General features: G+C 34.3%; 1 protein-coding gene across 3 annotated transcripts in view; it reads right to left on the bottom strand.

Moving 5' to 3' along the window:
• The window catches only part of TBC1D5 (TBC1 domain family member 5), a 545,405-nt gene that overhangs the window by 274,949 nt on the left and 251,145 nt on the right, over positions 1-19,311 (bottom strand). For all 3 annotated transcript variants that reach the window (XM_066245714.1, XM_066245713.1, XM_066245715.1), the window contains one exon: positions 12,956-13,025. In XM_066245714.1, the coding sequence (XP_066101811.1) occupies positions 12,956-13,025 (70 nt within the window). The remainder of the gene's footprint in view (positions 1-12,955; positions 13,026-19,311) is intronic.

Genomic DNA, 19,311 nt, shown 5'->3' with positions numbered 1-19,311 from the left:
AATGTTGGAGAGGCTGTGGAGAAAAAGGAACCCTCATACACTGTTGGTGGGAATGTAAAGTAGTACAACCATTATGGAAGAAAGTATGGTGGTTCCTCAAAAAACTGCAAATAGAACTACCTTATGACCCAGCAATCCCTCTACTGGGTATATACCCCAAAAACTCAGAAACATTGATACGTAAAGACACATGCAGCCCCATGTTCATTGCAGCATTGTTCACAGTGGCCAGGTCATGGAAACAACCAAAAAGCCCGTCAATAGACGACTGGATAAAGAAGACGTGGCACATATACACTATGGAATACTACTCAGCCATAAGAAATGATGACATCGGATCATTTACAGCAAAATGGTGGGATCTAGATAACATTATACGAAGTGAAATAAGTAAATCAGAAAAAAACAGGAACTGCATTATTCCATACGTAGGTAGGACATAAAAGTGAAACTAAGAGACATTGATAAGAGTGTGGTGGTTACGGGGAGAGGGGGGAAAGGGAGAGGGAAAGGGGGAGGGGGAGGGGCACAAAGAAAATTAGATAGAAGGTGACAGAGGACAATCTGACTTTGGGTGATGGGTATGCAACATAATTGAAAGACAAGATAACCTGGACTTGTTGATCTTTGAATATATGTAACCTGATTTATTGATGTCGCCCCATTAAAAAAATAAAATTATAATTAAAAAAAAAAGAGTTAAGAGACGGTGTTCAACTATCCTGTTTTGCTACAAATGGGTTGGGAGACATGGGCATGTCATCAGAATTACTTTCCTAATCTGAGCAAGTAGCTTGAAATACAATCTTTGAAACTCCTTGAGAATATGTCAACCAGACTAAACTACTTCTATATCTATCTCAGAACACTGCATCCATAATCATGGAATGAAACTATGTCCATATGTTCAGATGATACTAGGATGTCTTTTAAATTTCAAATACTCCCTCATTAGCAGGCTACTTTTTATTCCATCGCTGCTCTATCAGTCTTCCCCATATTTCTAGGCATATAATATTCATTCTCAATTGTATCATTTCAAATGTCTCATATAATTTTGTAAGTTTTAAAGATACATTATCAACATTCAGTTAAATGTTTTGACCTTTGACTCCCATACACCAAACATCTATGACATACTGGAACCTAAAATTCTAATACTGTAAAAATAGCAGTTCATGCAAAGTAACAATGTCACCACAATGGGGCAGATATATGTAAATGCTCATGTTCTATGGGTCACTTTAGCTGTTTTTATAGACAAAGGCATAATTTTGTACAAAAAAAATGTAATGCCAATCAAATCTACTCACAGTATTTTCTAATAGTGCAAAAAGAAAACTGCATTGCTAAAAATTAGCAAATGAAGATTGTCTTTGTTTATATTATTCGCCCCTCAATTCTAACTGCCCCAATCTGGCATTCTCCTAGCTCTTAGTAAAAAGCCCCATTGTAATACCAGTCATCATCTGTTGGTTGCTTCCATGTTTGTTTCACCTCCTAGGCCATGAGGACACCAGGCGGAGGGTCTATGTCAGGGGTCCCCAAACTACGGCCCGCGGACCACATGCGGCCCCCTGAGGCCATTTATCCGGCCCCTGCCGCACTTCTGGAAGGGGCACCTCTTTCTTTGGTGGTCATTGAGAGGAGCCTAGTTCCCATGGAAATACTGGTCAGTTTGTTGATTTAAATTTACTTGCTCTTTATTTTAAATATTGTATTTGTTCCCGTTTTGTTTTTTTACTTTAAAATAAGATATATGCAGTGTGCATAGGGATTTGTTCATAGATTTTTTTATAGTCTGGCCCTCCAATGGTCTGAGGGACAGTGAACTGGCCCCCTATGTAAAAAGTTTGGGGACCCCTGGTCTATGTTTTACTTCACTCTGGGTCTCAGTCTTGGTGGTTTAGCACACTGGCTTGCCTATAATAAGTGTAAAGATTTGCAGAATGATTGAGATAAATTAGCTCTCTGGGACCAAAAACAAAAAAGATATAAACCTGTCAGAAAAGCACTCATAAGAACTCTGGATTAAAAATAAAATGAAAAACTAGATTGCTAACCACTACTACTACCCCCCAAAAGGCAAGATAATCTGATATACAAAATAGACAAATACTAAATACTAATTTCTATTAAAATAGTCTATGAAAATTTCATCCTTAGACTATACCTTGAAAGTTACAAATCAAAAATCGGAAAATAAGCATTATATAGAGCTAACAACGTAAAGCAAACCAATACATAAATAGCAAATGATTAGTAAAATGTTTAAAAAGATTTATAACTTTCCAAGTTTCAGCCCAAATCCTACGCATTATTTTCTCAAATCATAGATCCAGCAACACATTTCAACATCACTGACCAAATATTCGATTGATTTTGTCTATTTCACTACCATACCTAAAAAGCACAGCATGCTAATATATCTTACAAATTCACTTCCAAAAATTCACAGGGCTGACAGTGGGCACATTTCAACTGGGAAGACCAGGGGGAAACAGAAGTGTGTCCAGGAGAGGGACTCCCCGTGCTGAGTGACTCAGGGCAGCTTATCCTCAGATTTCAAATGTGTGCCTGTCTTTGCAAAGATAAACATTTACACAGTCTTTAGATGACTGGAGCTTGCAGCTGACAATGTAAATAAACAAACATGTAAAAAGAATTTCCCCTCAAGCTTGGCTACAGGTAATAAAAGGGGCTTGAAGGGGTTTCTGAAGGAAAGGAACTCAAACTGTAACATGTATACTCAAGTCAGTTTGGGTTAAGTTAATTCAAGGCTGAACAGTCACGCATAGCTTAATGATGGGGATGTGTTCTGCGAAATGCATCCTTAGGCAATGTTCTCACTGTGCACACATCACAGAGTGCACCTACACAAACCTAGATGGTAGCCTATGCACACTGAGGCTGTATGGGGCAGCTCCTAGACTACAAGCCTGTGCAGCATCTTACTGTACTGAATACTGTGGGCAACTCTAACACAATGGTAAGTTCTTCTGTATCTAAACATATCTAAACATAGAAAGGGCACCATAAAAATACAGTATAAAAGATAAAAAATGGTGCACCTATGTAGAGCACTTACCATGAATGGGGCTCGCACTCACTCTGGCTGAGTCAGTGAGTGAGCAGTGAGTGACTGTGAAAGCCATCCCTGCACACCACTGTAGACTTTATAAACATCATATGTTTAGGATAAACTACATTTATAAATATATGTGTTTCTTTATTCAACAATAACCTTAGCTTACTATAATAAACATTTTTACTTTATAAACTTTTAACTTTTTTCTAAACTTTTTGACTCTTTTGTAATAGAACAGCTAAAAACACAGATTGCACTTTTGTACAAAGATCTATTTTATTTCCTTTTCTATTGAAAATAATTTTTTTAACCTTTTTATTAAAAACTAAGGCAATCACACATACTAGTCTAGGCCTACAGTGGGTCAGGATCAATCTCACTGTCTCCCACCTCCATTGCTTATCCCAGTGCAAGGTCTTCAAAGACAACCACATACATGGAGCTGCCATCTCCTCTGACAGCAATGCCTTCTTCTGGAACAGCTCCGAAGGACCTGCCTGAAGCTCTTCTTGAGGAGGTATAATTTTTTCAGAATTATGTCCATAGTGGCATACTTGGTTTGTCTCTTTTTTCCATCACAGATATGCCTGTAAGCAGATAATCCACCATAAACATTCCTCTCTATGAAAACTTTTTGGTGTTCGGATTCATATTTTCAGACTTTTTAAGAAACCTACTGAGGTCTGAAAAAGCTCTGTTAAACCCTTCACTGTGAATTTTTGTGGGGTTCTTCTTTTTCTTCTCTTGCAGTTTCCTTTTCTCTTACCTCTTCTTCAGCTATGAGTTCTTGTTCCGGTTCCAATATCTTCCTAGTCAGTTCCTCAGGAACCATCTCTTGGAGCTCCCCAATGTCATCCTCATCCATACCAGGTTAAAGCTGTTGGCCATCTCAACCACGACCTGTTGATCTATGCAACCTAGTCATCCTTGGCAAGTCATGTGAAGTCACGGACGAATTTCTTGAGTATCTTCTTCCAGATGCCATTCATCCACTCCCTGGTAACACCACTCCAAGCCCACGTGACATTCTTGTTGCAGTCATAGATGCTGTAATCCTTGCACAGCCTTCGGTATTGCAGGAGGGTCTCCTCAGAGCCTTCCTCAGCTGCAGTAATAGCCTGGGCAAAGGTTCTCCTCTTAGGTACTGGGCCTCACAAGCTGCTATAACTCCTTGCTCCATTGGTTGGATCAAAGAGGCAGTGTTTGGAGGGAGAAATACCACTTTGCTATTAGGGTGAGGATCACCAATAAAAAGCGGATGTCCAGAAGCATTATCAACAGTCAGCAATATCTTGAGAGGTATGTTATTTCCCAAATAGTACTTCTCCATTTTACCGGCATAGCAATCAGGATGGCATCTTGGAAGAGGAGCTGGGTCATGATGACTTGCTATCGCTCCTGTGGCACACTGGCAATGTTGCTCACTGAGATGACTGAAAGCCCTCAGGTTCTCACTGCGCCAGATCACAGCGGGTTTCAATCTGTAGCCTGCAACACTGTCCCCAAGCAAGACTGTTATCCTGTCCATAAAAGCCTCAAAATTTGGCACTAACTTGGCCTCTTCTGGAAAGTCCTTTCAGGCATCCAATTCCAGAATGGGGACGTTTCATCCAGATTGAATGTCTACTCTGGCAAGTAATTTTCCTCCCCAATCAGCTTTTCTAGAGTTTCCAAGAATTCGTCAGCTGCCTTCACATCACCACTTGCAGATCTACCACTCAGTTCACTTTACGTAATAAATAACAGCCAGAAATAGCAGTAAATTCAACATCCTAATCAGGGTCAACCTTTTCTTTCAACATTGAAATAAAACATGTTCTTTGGCCATGGCATTCATGGTCCTGAGAGATGCTCTTCTGTGTCTCGTCTTCCATCCAAGTAGTTAGAAGTCCCTACATTGTCTGATATGGGCCCTTCTGGAATTTCTGCTAGTCCCACTGCCTTCAATGATGCAGATCCTTAACAGCTTCCATCACTCTGTTCTCGTCCCTCAAGATCACAGCTGTGATGGATTGAGACTTGCCTGACTGGCGAGCAATAACCATCACTGATTTTCCACCTTCATAGTCCTCACTCACATTTAATTCTATTTCCACGTCAATCAGTCAACGTGGCCTCTTACAGGCAGCATTAGCAGTGAATTTTGTATACTTGGGGGTCGCAATGAATACACAAAGTGAGATTAAATCAAGCACAAAAGAAAATGATGCAAGAAACGAGATGTATGAGGTTACTGCTGGTGTAACACCCATACTGTTAATACAGCAAACTTTTAAAAATAAGGAAACATTCTAAACAATGATAAAAAGTACAGTATAGACACTTATGATCATTATCTACTATAATGTCCTGTACATAACTCTATGTGCCATACTTTTATAAGACAGGAGCTCAGTAGATCAGTCTTAATCTGGATCACCACAAACACGTAAGTAATGTGTTGCACGGTGATGGCTGAAGTGTCATAAGGCGATAGACATTTTTCAGCTCTGTTACCATCTCATGGGACCACTGTTCTATATGTAGTTTGTCTTTGACTAAAATGTCATTATGCAGCACACGACTGTATGCAAAAACAAACCAGTTAATTATTTAAATATAAGGTGACATATTTCTGGAACCTTAAGTGATCAATAATTAGTTCAAACAGATTGAATAGTATAGAGAAGCATAGATATTGACTATTTCCACTATCATAAAAAATAATAAAGTTACTTTAAGAAGATATATTCATTATTCAAATGTGATTTTCATGTCTTTTTTCAAATGTGACTCCAAAATGGAGATAAGAATAAAAGGTAATATTCTGATTTTATTGTCTTGAAAATGTAAAAGTTACATTTTGTGCTCTTTGAAATTATAATTTAACTATAAAGGCTGTGGTGCTACTTGAGCAAATATGGAAATAGAAATTAAAAATACTTAATAATGAAACTGTGAGGCTAAATATCAGTATGGGTTTTATAAAAATTCCTTCTATATAATCTATACATAACTATAGATATCTTTAGATCTGATCTTTCATAGGTAACTGTAGATTTTATCCTAAAATATCATTTACTGCCACCTCAGAACTAAATAAAAATTTAAAAATACTTTTATGAAAAAAAATACTGAGACAAAAGAGAATTCTTTTAGGTGAAACAGTTGATTGAAACTGAAATAAAATTTTATGCCTGACCAGGCGGTGGCACAGTAGATAGATTATTGGACTGGGGTGTGGAGGACCCAGGTTCGAGACCCCGAGGTCGCCAGCTTGAGCGCGGGCTCATCTGGTTTGATCAAAGCTCACCAGGTTGGACCCAAGGTCACCAGCTTGAGCAAGGAGTCACTCGGTCTGCTGAAGGACCATGGTCAAGGCACATATGAGAAAGCAATCAATGAACAACTAAGGTGTTGCAACAAAAACTAATGATTGATGCTTCTCATCTCTCTCTGTTCCTGTCTGTCTAGCCCTATCTATACCTCTCTCTCTGTCTCTGTAAAAAAAAAAAAAATTGAAATAATATTTTAGAAAAGAGAAAAAAAAGAGAAGGTGAGAAACTAGTATTTGCTATCTTCTATGTGTTAGGTGAGTGGGCCAAGGTACCCTGACCATTTGTAGGTATGCTCCCTTTAACTCCATGACAGCGATTTTCAACCAGTGTGCTATAAGAATTTTTACAAGTAATACCTGTCTATTTTGGTCCAAGGCACTGACCTCTTTTCCCTAAGTCTATCAAATAAAAATTGACAACAGCCAACACAATAGATGTCCACTGTGAATAAATCAAAATTATACCTTTTTTATTTTTGTCAGCTCAGCAAAAAATATTTTTCATGTGTCGCACAATTTTGTAGTTTACTGTGCCATGAGATAAAAGAAGTTGAAAATCCCTACTATATAGGAACTGTTAACATTACAATTTTATAAGTGAGGTTACTAGGAATCAGAGAAGGTAATTACCTTGCCTAAGGTCAGACAGTAACTGGTGGAATCAGTAGTAGTGGTTTCTATCTCTGTGTTCCAAATTATTTCCCAAAATCATGTATTTATTCTTAAGAACTTAAAGAGTATATGCCATATATTATACAGATTCTCAACCAAATAAAGTCAGCACATTAAAGTGAGAAAAGCAATGCTCTAAGAATCAGAAAAGAAATACAAATTCTAGACCCTCCTTTCTCATCTACTAAGTTATGCTGCTCTGAAAAAATAATTAAAATGGCAAGACCTTAGGAACTTATATAGTGCCAAGCAGTGGCAGAGTGGGATGGGGAATTCAAGTTGGTCTCTCTATGTTAATATATGCTACAGACTGTGCTCCCCCACACGAATTCATATATTAAATCTTAACACCCAATGTGATGGTGTCTGGAGGGTAGAAGGGCCTTTAGGAGAGGATTAAGTCTTGAGGGCTCTGAGGTTAGAGCTCTTACAAAAAAGTGCTCTCACCTCCTCCACTATGTGAGAACACAGTGAAAAGACTATGTAGGAACCAGTATCTGGGCTCTCAACACACCAATCTGCCAGCATCTTAATCTTTCAACTTCCCAGCCCTCAGAACTAAGAGAAATAAATGTCTGTTGTTTATATACTATTCAGTCTCTGGTATTTTGTTATAGCAGCTTGAACAAAGTGACACTATAACTTTAAGCAAGTCAAATGATTCTATGACTTCATATTCTTAAAAATAACAGACTAACAAATTTATATCATAATACAAAAAATGTAACCAGAACACAGATTTAAATTTAAAATCCAAAGTATACTTTTGTTGTATTATCTCTATTCTAATATTTTAAATTATTGCTTCATTTTTATTTCAAGAGACTTATGACATTCTTACATACAAATGGGGAAAAAAGGTATTATACCAAAAATAAATATAAATGATGAAAGGATGTTTTCTACTTTCTCCCAAATTACTTCTTACATGTAAAGATAATTACATAAAAATCTTTGTGATATACATTGAAGCTTAATTTTTAAAATTTACTCAACAAATAAAATAAGTTCAAATTACATAATATATTTTTTCTTATTCAGGAAAAGAACTTAACTTTTAGATTACACAAACTTACCCAACTAAATTTTTAAAAACTTTTACCAACTTAAACAGCTTTGACTCTGTGGGCTATAGACTATACCATATTAAAAAAGATTTACTAATTCAAAAGACACACAAACATAATCCTTTCGCATCTAAATACCATAGTTTTTTAATTCAAGCCAAGGGTTTCTAAATAAATTATTAAAGTCTTTGTTTATTGGCTATGACTTGGGACTGAATAACCATTGGTTGTTACTGTGTCTCGTGGAGTCAACATTTCATTTACAAAGTATTATTTAAAAATTTTCCAATTGTCAAAACTCAAAAGATAGTATATTTTTCCTAACAGCACAGCTTGGGAAAATATACCCAGAAATAATACCATGTGAACTTAAAATTTTAAAATACTTAGGGTAGGCTAAATGATTTACTAGTGTATATGCAGAATACAGAATATCAGAGTTAAGTATAAAAATTATTTTAAAATAATCTACAATAAATTATATTCTATCCCATGCCATTTACAGAATGCTAAGACAATGTCTGAACATTAAGCATTATTTTTAGTTTCCCAGAGAATACCAATAACTGGACTGAGTTTTCTCTAACTAAATTGACTATTAAACCAATAGATTTTAACACGAATCCATGGCTATATAAACACAATCTAATGAGACAAAAATAAAGTTATTTTCTATATTGGGAATTAGGACATTATACTTTAAAAAGTCAATTACATTGACTCAAAACCATAAGAATTCCCAGGAACTTTTGTAGGAAGTTATAGTTTGACCAAGAAAGATATTTAGAAACACAGGGTAAAAAAAAGAAAAATGTTCACCTTCAGTTTATTTCCTAGGTCACTGTTATACCACCTAATAAGATAATTAAAAACATGCAAGCAGCTGGTACTACAGCTAAACAGATTAATGTAATAGTCTGTAGTCATATATGCTTGCAAGGGGCTCGCCTCTTTGCAGAGGAGAAGGTCAGCTGCCCTTGGGAAGAGGGGGTGGGGTGGTGGTGTGAGAATATTCCTCCTACCATGTGGCCTTTGTGCTGCGGTCACTTAGTTTAACATCTACTGCAAACTGCTAATCAGCAAACTACTTTTCTTTCACACCCAGCAATGGTCTCTCAGTTTTAATGGTTATACAAGAAATAGAGACAGTCATACCATCTGACAGAAAACATTAAAATTTGTCTCAAAATATTATAAGAAATAATGCATAAACCAATATCTCCTAAATTCTTATTAATTTTCTTTTTAATAAGTCATCTGTAAATTAGGAGATATACTAGCAAATTTTAACAACAACAAAAGATATCCTATTAACCAGTCATCACACTCCAATCATACTGGTCCCTTTGGAGTTAAATGCACCTGTATCCTATCTTAAATCAATAAAACAAAAACCACAAATGACACAAATCCAAAGTAAACCTCACAGCCTATGAAAAACAAAGCTAGGAAGGTCAGGAACACAAAACCACAGTTAGGGTCTATCAATTTAAAAATTTTAAATTTTCTTGTCAAAATTCCAAAAATCTGTCTCTGAACTTACACTAACTGCAAAAGATCTTCCTTTTATCTTTGCTATGTGCACAATTTAGTTATAAAAAGACAACCTAGAATACTGTATCAGAGATTGAGAGTTTCAAGCCTCAGATTAAGCTTGTTCTTAGCTCTCTCTGTTAATAGACAAAAGTTTTCCTGTAAGACATGGATGTTTAACACCTTCCTTTTGGTGTCTCTATATTAGAGCGCTATAGAAGAATTGCTACATTACCACATGATACTGATGACAACAGTGATGGCGATGACATCAATGGGAAGATATCAGCTAATATTTATTCAGCATTTAAGTATGTGACATTAGTGACATTATACCCTTATCTCCTCATAAGTGTGTTTTATTACTCCCACTCTAAAAATGAGGAAAGTGAGGCTAAAACTTGTCTAAAGTCTCCAAAATATTTGGAGTCAGGTATTGAATCAACTCACTATGTTTAGATATTATTAACAAAAAAACAGAACAACAAAAAAGAGAGATTTTGCTTTCTTGAAACTGAAAACCTAAGACCACAATAACAGAAACAAATAATGGAAAAATAAAGATTTAGGTGATCAGTTCAAAAGTTAATAAAACCTCAGCATATGCCATAAAAGAGTACGCCTATTGGAGGGTTAAATGAGGACTAAGACTGCAAAGTTGACAATTTACATGAAGTAAGCACAAAAGAATAATAGTAATGCCATGGCTTTGCATTTACATTTTCCAAAAGTTCTACCTTATATTATATATTTTATCTCAGTCTTGAAAACATCTGTGAGAAGGAGCATACATTTTATAGATGACAAATTAAGGCTAATCATCACCTTGGACACAAGTATATACAGCTTGAGTATGTTCCCTAGGCCGACAGCCAGAACTGTCTAACTGTGAAGGAAGGTCAGGATTTCTGAGGCAGTTTAAATAATACAAAGGTAGAATTGTTAGGATGTTTGAGGGTTGGAATATTCACATTTTCCAAAGCCCTACTTCTAGTTAGTTTAAAAGAGCTATGATGGCAGGAAAAAAATCATTTTCATTATCAAAAGTGAAGTATACTGACAATTCTGTTGCCATTTTAGTGTGATTCTGCAGCAATTCCTAGGTTGTATCAGTTAACCTTAATATGAAAATATACCCCAAAGCTGTGCTTCTATGAATTCTGCATTTAACCCTAGTGTCAAATTCACAAGTAAGCTCATTATATCATAAGAGCTATTGCCTACTGAGTAGAAAAATACTCATTTCACACCTTAAATACTATAATACTATTTAATAACAGCACTGGCCTGCCAACTATTAAAAGCTTGTTTTTATATACTGTACTACCTGAGCTTTTTATCTTGCCGTTTTAATTACAACAATAAATTAATATCCTAACATTACAACACTGACAGGCATTGATTAAAAATATATTAGTTAACAACATTAGTATTTATTGTGCAGTTACATTAGGAGTTCATTTTCAAAATACAATTATCATTCAATAAAACTAAGATCCTTTAATCTTTAAACTAGTCAAGAAGAAAATAAATTCCAAGATAATACTGTGCATTCACATGAACACATTTCTCTTAACTTTATATTATGTCCATTATTTACTATAATTAGCTAAACCATAAATGTAATAGTAAAATATAATTCACCAACAAAATTTATATATATACATATATATATACATATATATATATATTTTCCTTCCTTTGAAATACATCTTTACTTTCCTTTTGTCTTGGTTATTTTTTATTGTATTTATATCTAATAATGATATTACCACCATAGATTTCACATGAATTATCATATTAACATTCCTCAGTTACGTGCCAAATCATGAATATTTAATTAACTATATTTTATATTCACCTTTTTTTGGGAGGATCAGCTATAACATGTTCAGATAGAGGATTCTACCTATTATTAATATGTCAAATTCCAAATTCATATCATACTCAGCACCAAAAGAAGAATTTAAAGAATTCCAACGTTCATAAGATAGGACAGGTACCGTGAAAATATAATGACAACATATGAGCTTTACTGCTGTGATAATACCTTCTAGAACACCATGGGAACATAAGCCCTTTGTAGTATCTATGACACTTGAACAACTGATTATTTATATAGACCCCAACTGGTATAAAATAAAGATGTCAAGTGTTTCAATTACCATCACATTTCTGGAATTCAAAAACAAACTGTGAAAACATTCCCATTTACTGCATTCTTATTAAGTGCTTCCTGTATACAGGGCCCTACTCTAGATGTTAAAAGCTCGCCTGGGATGGGAGAAAACAAATAACAGTTCCAATTAGGGATATAAAGGATGTGTTCAAATAAAAATATAAAGACTCTAAGCATAAATTCCATATTTATTATATAAAAGGAAGAGTGACAGTTTAATATGCAAATGAGTTTTCAAGTGTACAATGGTTCTTGCATATATTTTATAGTGTCATTACACAAGTATCAGAACTAATTAACCATAAGGACAGTGTACTCCAATTAGAGTATTTCTTCAACAATCTGTTTTGCTGTCTATCATGCCAAAATGTACTTTTATTAAATATGTACCTTTTTCCCAACAAGTAAACCTAGTTCTTACATCATTTTGGTTCAGTATGCAAATTTTCAGATATTACTGGAAATATTTTACTCTTTCTTCTTTCTAGGCTTTTCTGTTATGATGGTACAAATGCCATAAATACTCAAGCAAATTCAAGTTAAAAGGAGAGTATTAACAAAAGACTAGATAATACATATATTTTCTTAACTAACGCATCGTTTCCTTTTTAAAAATCACTAACTGAGACCATAACTGCCCTGTTTGTGAAGAGCCAAATGGGATTTTAACAAACAGCACTTAATGTAACCACGAATTACATGTTATACTCTCTCTTAGTTGCTCATAAACAGTACTCTCCATTTTAGCAGAACACTTAAACAAAAGGAAGGCTTTAGTACTGTAACAGATATATTGAAAAACAAAACAAAAATGGATTATAATGGAGATTAATACTCTACGTGCATTCATTCCAATTATCCTAATACAGGTTAACAATAGATATCTACAATAAATCCACTTATTCAACAATTTAGAATGTTGCATTTTCCATTACTCAATAAATCTGCAGAACAAGTATATATCATAATAATATTCTTTACACTTGTCATATTTTTAAAATACCGGCAGCAGTTTCTTACTACTCTAAGGTTAGTCCTATAAGATTAGTCATTTTGTACATCGTCCTGTAGTATTATGTATCTATGTATTCATCACCTACCTATAGGAATTAAAAGTCCCATCAGAATCTAAAGTAGAACTGGTTCTTCTTCCATTTTTATTTGAGTCTCCTGGAAAATAAAAATTACAAATACACTGAAATAAGGGAGATTATAAAACTGGATGATCTCAGTTGAAAAGCTCCTATGACAGCTCTGCAGTATGTTGGGTCAAAAAGCATATATCCCCTTATCCCTCCCCCCAATGTCTTTTAGAATCAGAGCCCATTAGGCCAAAAGTTTATTTTGATGCAAAATATAAAGCGAGACCACCGCTTCTAATTGAAGAGGAATACTACCAAGGTCATTGCTAACTGGAACAAATGAAGAACAGTACAGACCTTTTCTTCTTATGAATCATAGACAAGCCAAAGTTTATATGCCATTTAATCACACACTAATGTTTATAAACAAAGGGCAGCTTTTTGATACTGACCAAGCTGCCTGCCCTGACCACAGATACAATCGAAAGAGAGCAGGCAGAAAGCAGACCAGAATGCTCTCCGGCCCCGAACCCACCCCATCAAAAAATCTGGTCAGCACAGAAGTAACACAGAAAACAGAGCCAGCAGTCTATGGAGCTTTAACTGCACCTTAATATTTTCCCCAAAACGTCAGGTTTTAATTGTGAGCAAGAGTTCAGCAGTTTAAAAAGTGAAAAAAAAATGACAACATCAAAAGGTATTTTTGCCTCACATGGCAATATCAAACATTTAGGAGAAAAACACATTTTCACTCAAGAAACTGAGTGAAATATCTATAAAATCAGATTTAGAACAAACATGTAACTATCAATTTAAAATTATAGAATAAAAATAAATTTGCTAAAGAAGTTTAAAAAATGCTAACCAAGCCACAATATAAAATACATATTTTTTGAGAGAAATTTAATAATTTAAAATTTAAAACATATCCTGCAAAGCACAGTTTCTATGAAGCCACAGTATACTACTATGAAACATATCATTTATTTTTAGAAACAAATTAAAAAGACTAGAATCTGATTACATTTTATACTCCTAATTCCTGTAATGTAACTTTCAAACATCAGGTTATACTCATTTCTTTGATAGTTAAAGCTTAATAATTTAATGATATATCCAATTTTAATTTATACTTTTAATCCACTTTGAACAACCTAAGGTGCCACTGGAGATCATCACAGTGGTCCTGGTTAAGTCAAATAGTAATTACAGAGCTTTCACTTTAAAGATGAGATTATTTTTAATTATTGAGTATAGTACTTAAGGTACCATACTTATATAATTATGCTACTCATTAAATGGTTATTGAAAGCTGAAATGTAATTTTAATGACAGCTACCTATTTTTCTTTGCACATTTTAGAGTTGACAGATTAATCAAGAATGTTGGTTCTCTTCAAAAGCTTTTGCAGCTGCACCCAAGTTTTAGGAGCACAAGAACTGGACTGAGCCGGCTTACTGAACTTTTAACTTCTTCAAAATGCACTTGCAGGTTTTTTATTAAACACCAATTCTAAAATGAATTATACTTGAAAATGTTGAGAATTATTATAAAAATATATCCATGAAACAGTTAGATGATGAAGATCATACCAGCCGCATACTTTCATTCTTTGAAAACATGGGTACCGAAAGATTACTCAATCAACATACTTCATTTTCTTTAAAAATTAATGATATCTTACAATAAATAAAAATTTTAAGGAAAATTAGTCTCTGTCTTGCTAACTGAAAATTTCCTCCAGCACATGGTATTTAACAGCTTGCAGACATTTCCTGTGAAATGCTCCAGAATCAGCATAGAATAAGTACTATATCCTATACTGAAAAATAGGAGCCTTCTTTCTCTTTAAAATTAAAGATTATCATCACTTAGAATATACATAAAATCTCACCAATAGAATATTTCTTGCCTTCTGCTGGTATTTATCAGATCAAATATAAAAATCCTTCAAATAATTAAGACTTTTAGGGTTTCAAACAACTAGGTTTTGTCATCATAATACATTACAAAAGTGTTCTTCATTTTATACCTGTTTTAAAATAAATGTATCACATTAAATGTGACCATCAAAGTATGGTAATAAGGGGAGAAAGCAGTTTTCTCTCTCATAAACATACCAAATAAGGAGAACAATTGTTCCTCTACACAATATTAGAGGAAAGATTTCAGAGTTTGCTATACAAGGTAAAGGCAATAAAGTTTTGAAACAGGAGAAACTGCTTTGTTCCTTCAATCCTCTAGTTGCAATTAATTATAGCAAATGTTTATGAAAACATCTGTTCCTTACAGTTATAAATTCTTAATTTTAGTATGGACGATTCCAGACTCTTATTTTGGAAGATAATTGTCTGACAATTGAAAGGTTTAAAAACAATGGACAGAATTTGTAATTCTGGAAAATTATATATAGAACGTGCTATATCCAATAAAGATACATTTGTTTGAAACATTTGGAGGAGTTTAAAACTGGTGAGTAGGAAAAATCAAAGATAAACAGAAAGGCTCATGTTTCATTTCTACACTGCTTTACTATAAAAGCATATCTGTAACAAAAAAACCAACAAATAAGAATTAAAAATAAGTAGTATTTTACTGTCAACCTAATTTTGAGGTATGTATAATAAACTCAGTAGTAATTTTATCAGGGGTTTTAATAAGCTGAATGCCAATAATTATGGGAAGATATGTGTAGTGTTCCCGAAAAATAACAACAGAGGGTGCAAGAGAGTTTAATATAATGTTTCTAGTTGGTCTTGAACTAACTTATCAGATAGCAGTAACTGTAACAAGGATGCCTAGGTGTTTTCAGAACTAACACTCTCTCTTTCTCACAAACACATATTAAAGTAACCAGATACAAAGACCTTTAAATGATCAAACGACACAAATGCTTAAATGTTTTAAGATAACAGATTTCATTCATTTCACTTGCTTAAAAGTAATTTAACAATAGACTAGATTTTTAAAATACAATTGTGTTTGAAAGGTATTTCAATATTTAACATAAACTAATCAATAAATTAATCTGGATTTATTGAGTAATATTTAAACATAAACTATATGCAATATAAGGGGTGGGGCAAAATTAAGTATACAGTTATGAGTATGCAAAAGACAGAGTTTATTATTGTATTATTACTTATTATTATATTATTTTACATATGAACTATAAACCTACTTTTACCTCACCCTGTATAATACACATATTTTGTTACTATATATATATATAACATTGTTCAACATTATATTTATAGGGTTCATCAATTACTTGTGACCATAACTTATATAACACATTTATTTCTTATTAGTTGTTAAGTTCATAAAAGGAGCTGATAACATCAGCAATTAAAATGAGTTGGTTGATTTGGAAAAAAAAAATGCCGGTAGCTACATTGTTTCATATGAGGATGCAAAGAGCAGAGTATACTCCATTAGTAATTTCTAATATCATGTATTTAACTTATTAAGCCAGTAATATATATAATGGTGACTTAAATTTCAAAAAATAAGAATCAAATTCTAGACTCCTTTTTAGCTTTTACTGCAGTCATGTTTAGTAAAGGGCATTTTTAATATCTATCTGTGCACTGTTAAGATCACCCTAAACAAAAGTTTACAATAAATGTATAGTGCTTTTTATGCACAAATATCTGCTTTATGACGAGAGAACTAGAGATTTTAAGCAATGCTAGGATACAGAGAACCAGAATAACACTATGAAGAAGCACATGTACTTAATTGTGTCTCCATACATCTAAAAAACATCAACTTTTCGAGTATCACATCACATTAGCTATGAATTCTGATAACTATTACATAATTTAAAAAAGATTTATCTCTGAATTACAAAAGAAATGTCACCAAGTATGTGTGATGAATATTTAATAGTAAGAGGGGAAAAAGAGATCTGGTTCACACTTACTGAAAAGAAAGCCATGGTAACCACATTTTAGTTGTCATAGGATAAGGTGGCATAAAATGTTAGTGCAAAGACCTATAAAACCTTTTATGTCTTTGAAATGAATTAGCATTACTACTGAAATGTTTTAGTTACATTTAAAATTTCATTTTAAGTAATAATTTTTTAATATCTATGAATTAAGTAAATTCATATGTTGACACAAGTTGAAGGCAAAGCATAGGACTCAGCATCATCTATGAAGACAGTAGCCACACTAAAGGAATCACCTCATTTCAGGAATCAGGGAAACCACAGGCTACTTATACTTAAATCTAGGACTACTCATTAGGTCTAAGAGCCATATACAAGTAAATACAGAAAATTTGTGTATTTAGTAATTTTCCATTTTCTCTATTATTGTCAATTCATGTACATTGAAATGATTTAATGGTCTTAATTAGGTTTTTATGTAATATTTTCAAAGTACTTTTTAGATCATAAAAACTCAAATGTAAAACAGAAATACATAGAAACTACTTTAAATAAAAAAATTTCAAGTGGACAATAATTTAAGGAGATAAAATTTTTGTTATTCCTATTAAATCATTAGTAAAATTATTTTAAAAAGAAAGCAGTTATACCAACAGAGTGGTGGAATATACAACTCCAAATTACCCTCCCTCGGAACAGTGAAAGCCAGCCCTGAAAATAACTTTGGAACAACGCTGGAAAACAGTCAAAGACTTACAAAAACCAAATAAACAATAGATCAAGAAAGGCAACTTGAAAGCTTTGTGGCACTTTTACTCACCCCTCTCTTATCCCCACCTCATACAGTAGCAGTTTTGAAAAGAAAAACCAGTTCCCAGTATGAGAAGCCAGTAATTTGCAAATAATTGTGCAAATCATTTCTAACTTAAAGGATAGACAGGAGATACTCATCCCTTTCACATCTAACTAAAAATAATAAAAATAATAATAATAAAGTGGTGGGCATATTGCTTTTCAACACACTGCAAGACAAAGAAACTGAAAACCAGCAGATATGGAGGACTGGGGCAAAGATTACAACTGAAACATAGCATAGACCACATAAGGCATGGGAGCAAAGGCTGGTGAGAGTTACTTTGGAAATTTAAAGCATTCAAAAGCACCCAAGCCTGACCTGAGGTGGCGCAATGGGTTAAAGCATCGACCTGAAATGCTGAAGTCGCTGGTTCAAAACCTCGGGCTTGCCTAGTCAAGGCACATATGGGAGTTGATGCTTTCTGCTCCTCCCCCTTTCTCTCTTTCTCTCTCTCTGTCTCCTCTTTCTAAAATGAATAAATAAAATCTAAAAAAAAATTTTTTTTTGTATTTTTCTGAAGTTGGAAACGGGGAGGCAGTCAGACAGACTCCTGCATGTGCCCGAGCGGGATCCACCTGGTATACCCACCAGGGGGCAATGCTCTTCCCATCCGGGGCATTGCTCTGTTGCAACCAGAGCCATTCTAGCGCCTGAGGCAGAGGCCATAGAGCCATCCTTAGCTCCTGGGCCAACTTTGCTCCAATGGAGCCTTGGCTGCGGGAGGGGAAGAGAGAGACAGAGAGGAAGGAGAGGGGGAGGGGTGGAGAAGCAGATGGGCGCTTCTCCTGTGTGCCCTGGCTGGGAATCGAACCCGGGACTGCTACACACCAGGCTGAAGCTCTACCACAGAGCCAATGGGCCAGGGCTTAAAAATTTTTTTTTTTTTTAAAAAGTACCCAGGTGTACAAGGAAAAGTAGAAGTCATGCACATGTCCAGGACACTGTATGATTAGAAAGAACTGGAGAAACCTTAATCTACCAAGTTAAGCTAATCACTAGGATGAGTGCAAGCCGGCTAACAGATTCAGAACTGTCATGGCACAGAGCCAATCTGCAAAACACAGAAACATTTATTTTTTGTTTTGCTTTTTTTTTAAGGCCCTGGTATTCAAGAAAATTTATCAAAACCCTAGCAGAACAGCAACTAAGAAATAAAAACTGCAGTGACTACATACGTCAAAGTCTAAGTATATGCAAAAATAGTTCTAGAAAGTTGTTAGACACATGGACTAAGACAGTTTTAAAAATATAAAAAATAGCAAACCCTGGAGAATGGATGAATTTGATATCCAGAGTTACCAAATTATGATATTCCAAAAAGTCATTAAGTCTACAGAGAAACAAAAAGCATGGCTCATTAAAAGAACAAAAATACATTGATATAAAGTATTCCTGAGGAATCTAGAAATTAGACTTACCAAACAAAGATTTTAAAACAACTTTCCTAATGATGCTCAAAGAGCAAAAAGAAAACAAAGAATGAAAAGAAATTAGGTAAATAATGAACAGAATAAGAATATTAAGAGATGGAAACAATAAAAGAAAACAAACAATTCCTGGAGCTGAAAAATACAGTAACTAAAATAAAAATACCTGGAGGGGTTCAATAACACATGTGAGCAG

The sequence above is a fragment of the Saccopteryx bilineata genome, chromosome 10 (genome assembly GCF_036850765.1).
Source record: "Saccopteryx bilineata isolate mSacBil1 chromosome 10, mSacBil1_pri_phased_curated, whole genome shotgun sequence".
Lineage (NCBI taxonomy): Eukaryota > Metazoa > Chordata > Mammalia > Chiroptera > Emballonuridae > Saccopteryx > Saccopteryx bilineata.
The sequence above is the reverse complement of the archived record's forward strand: the minus strand, read 5'-3'. Positions and strand labels throughout refer to the sequence as shown.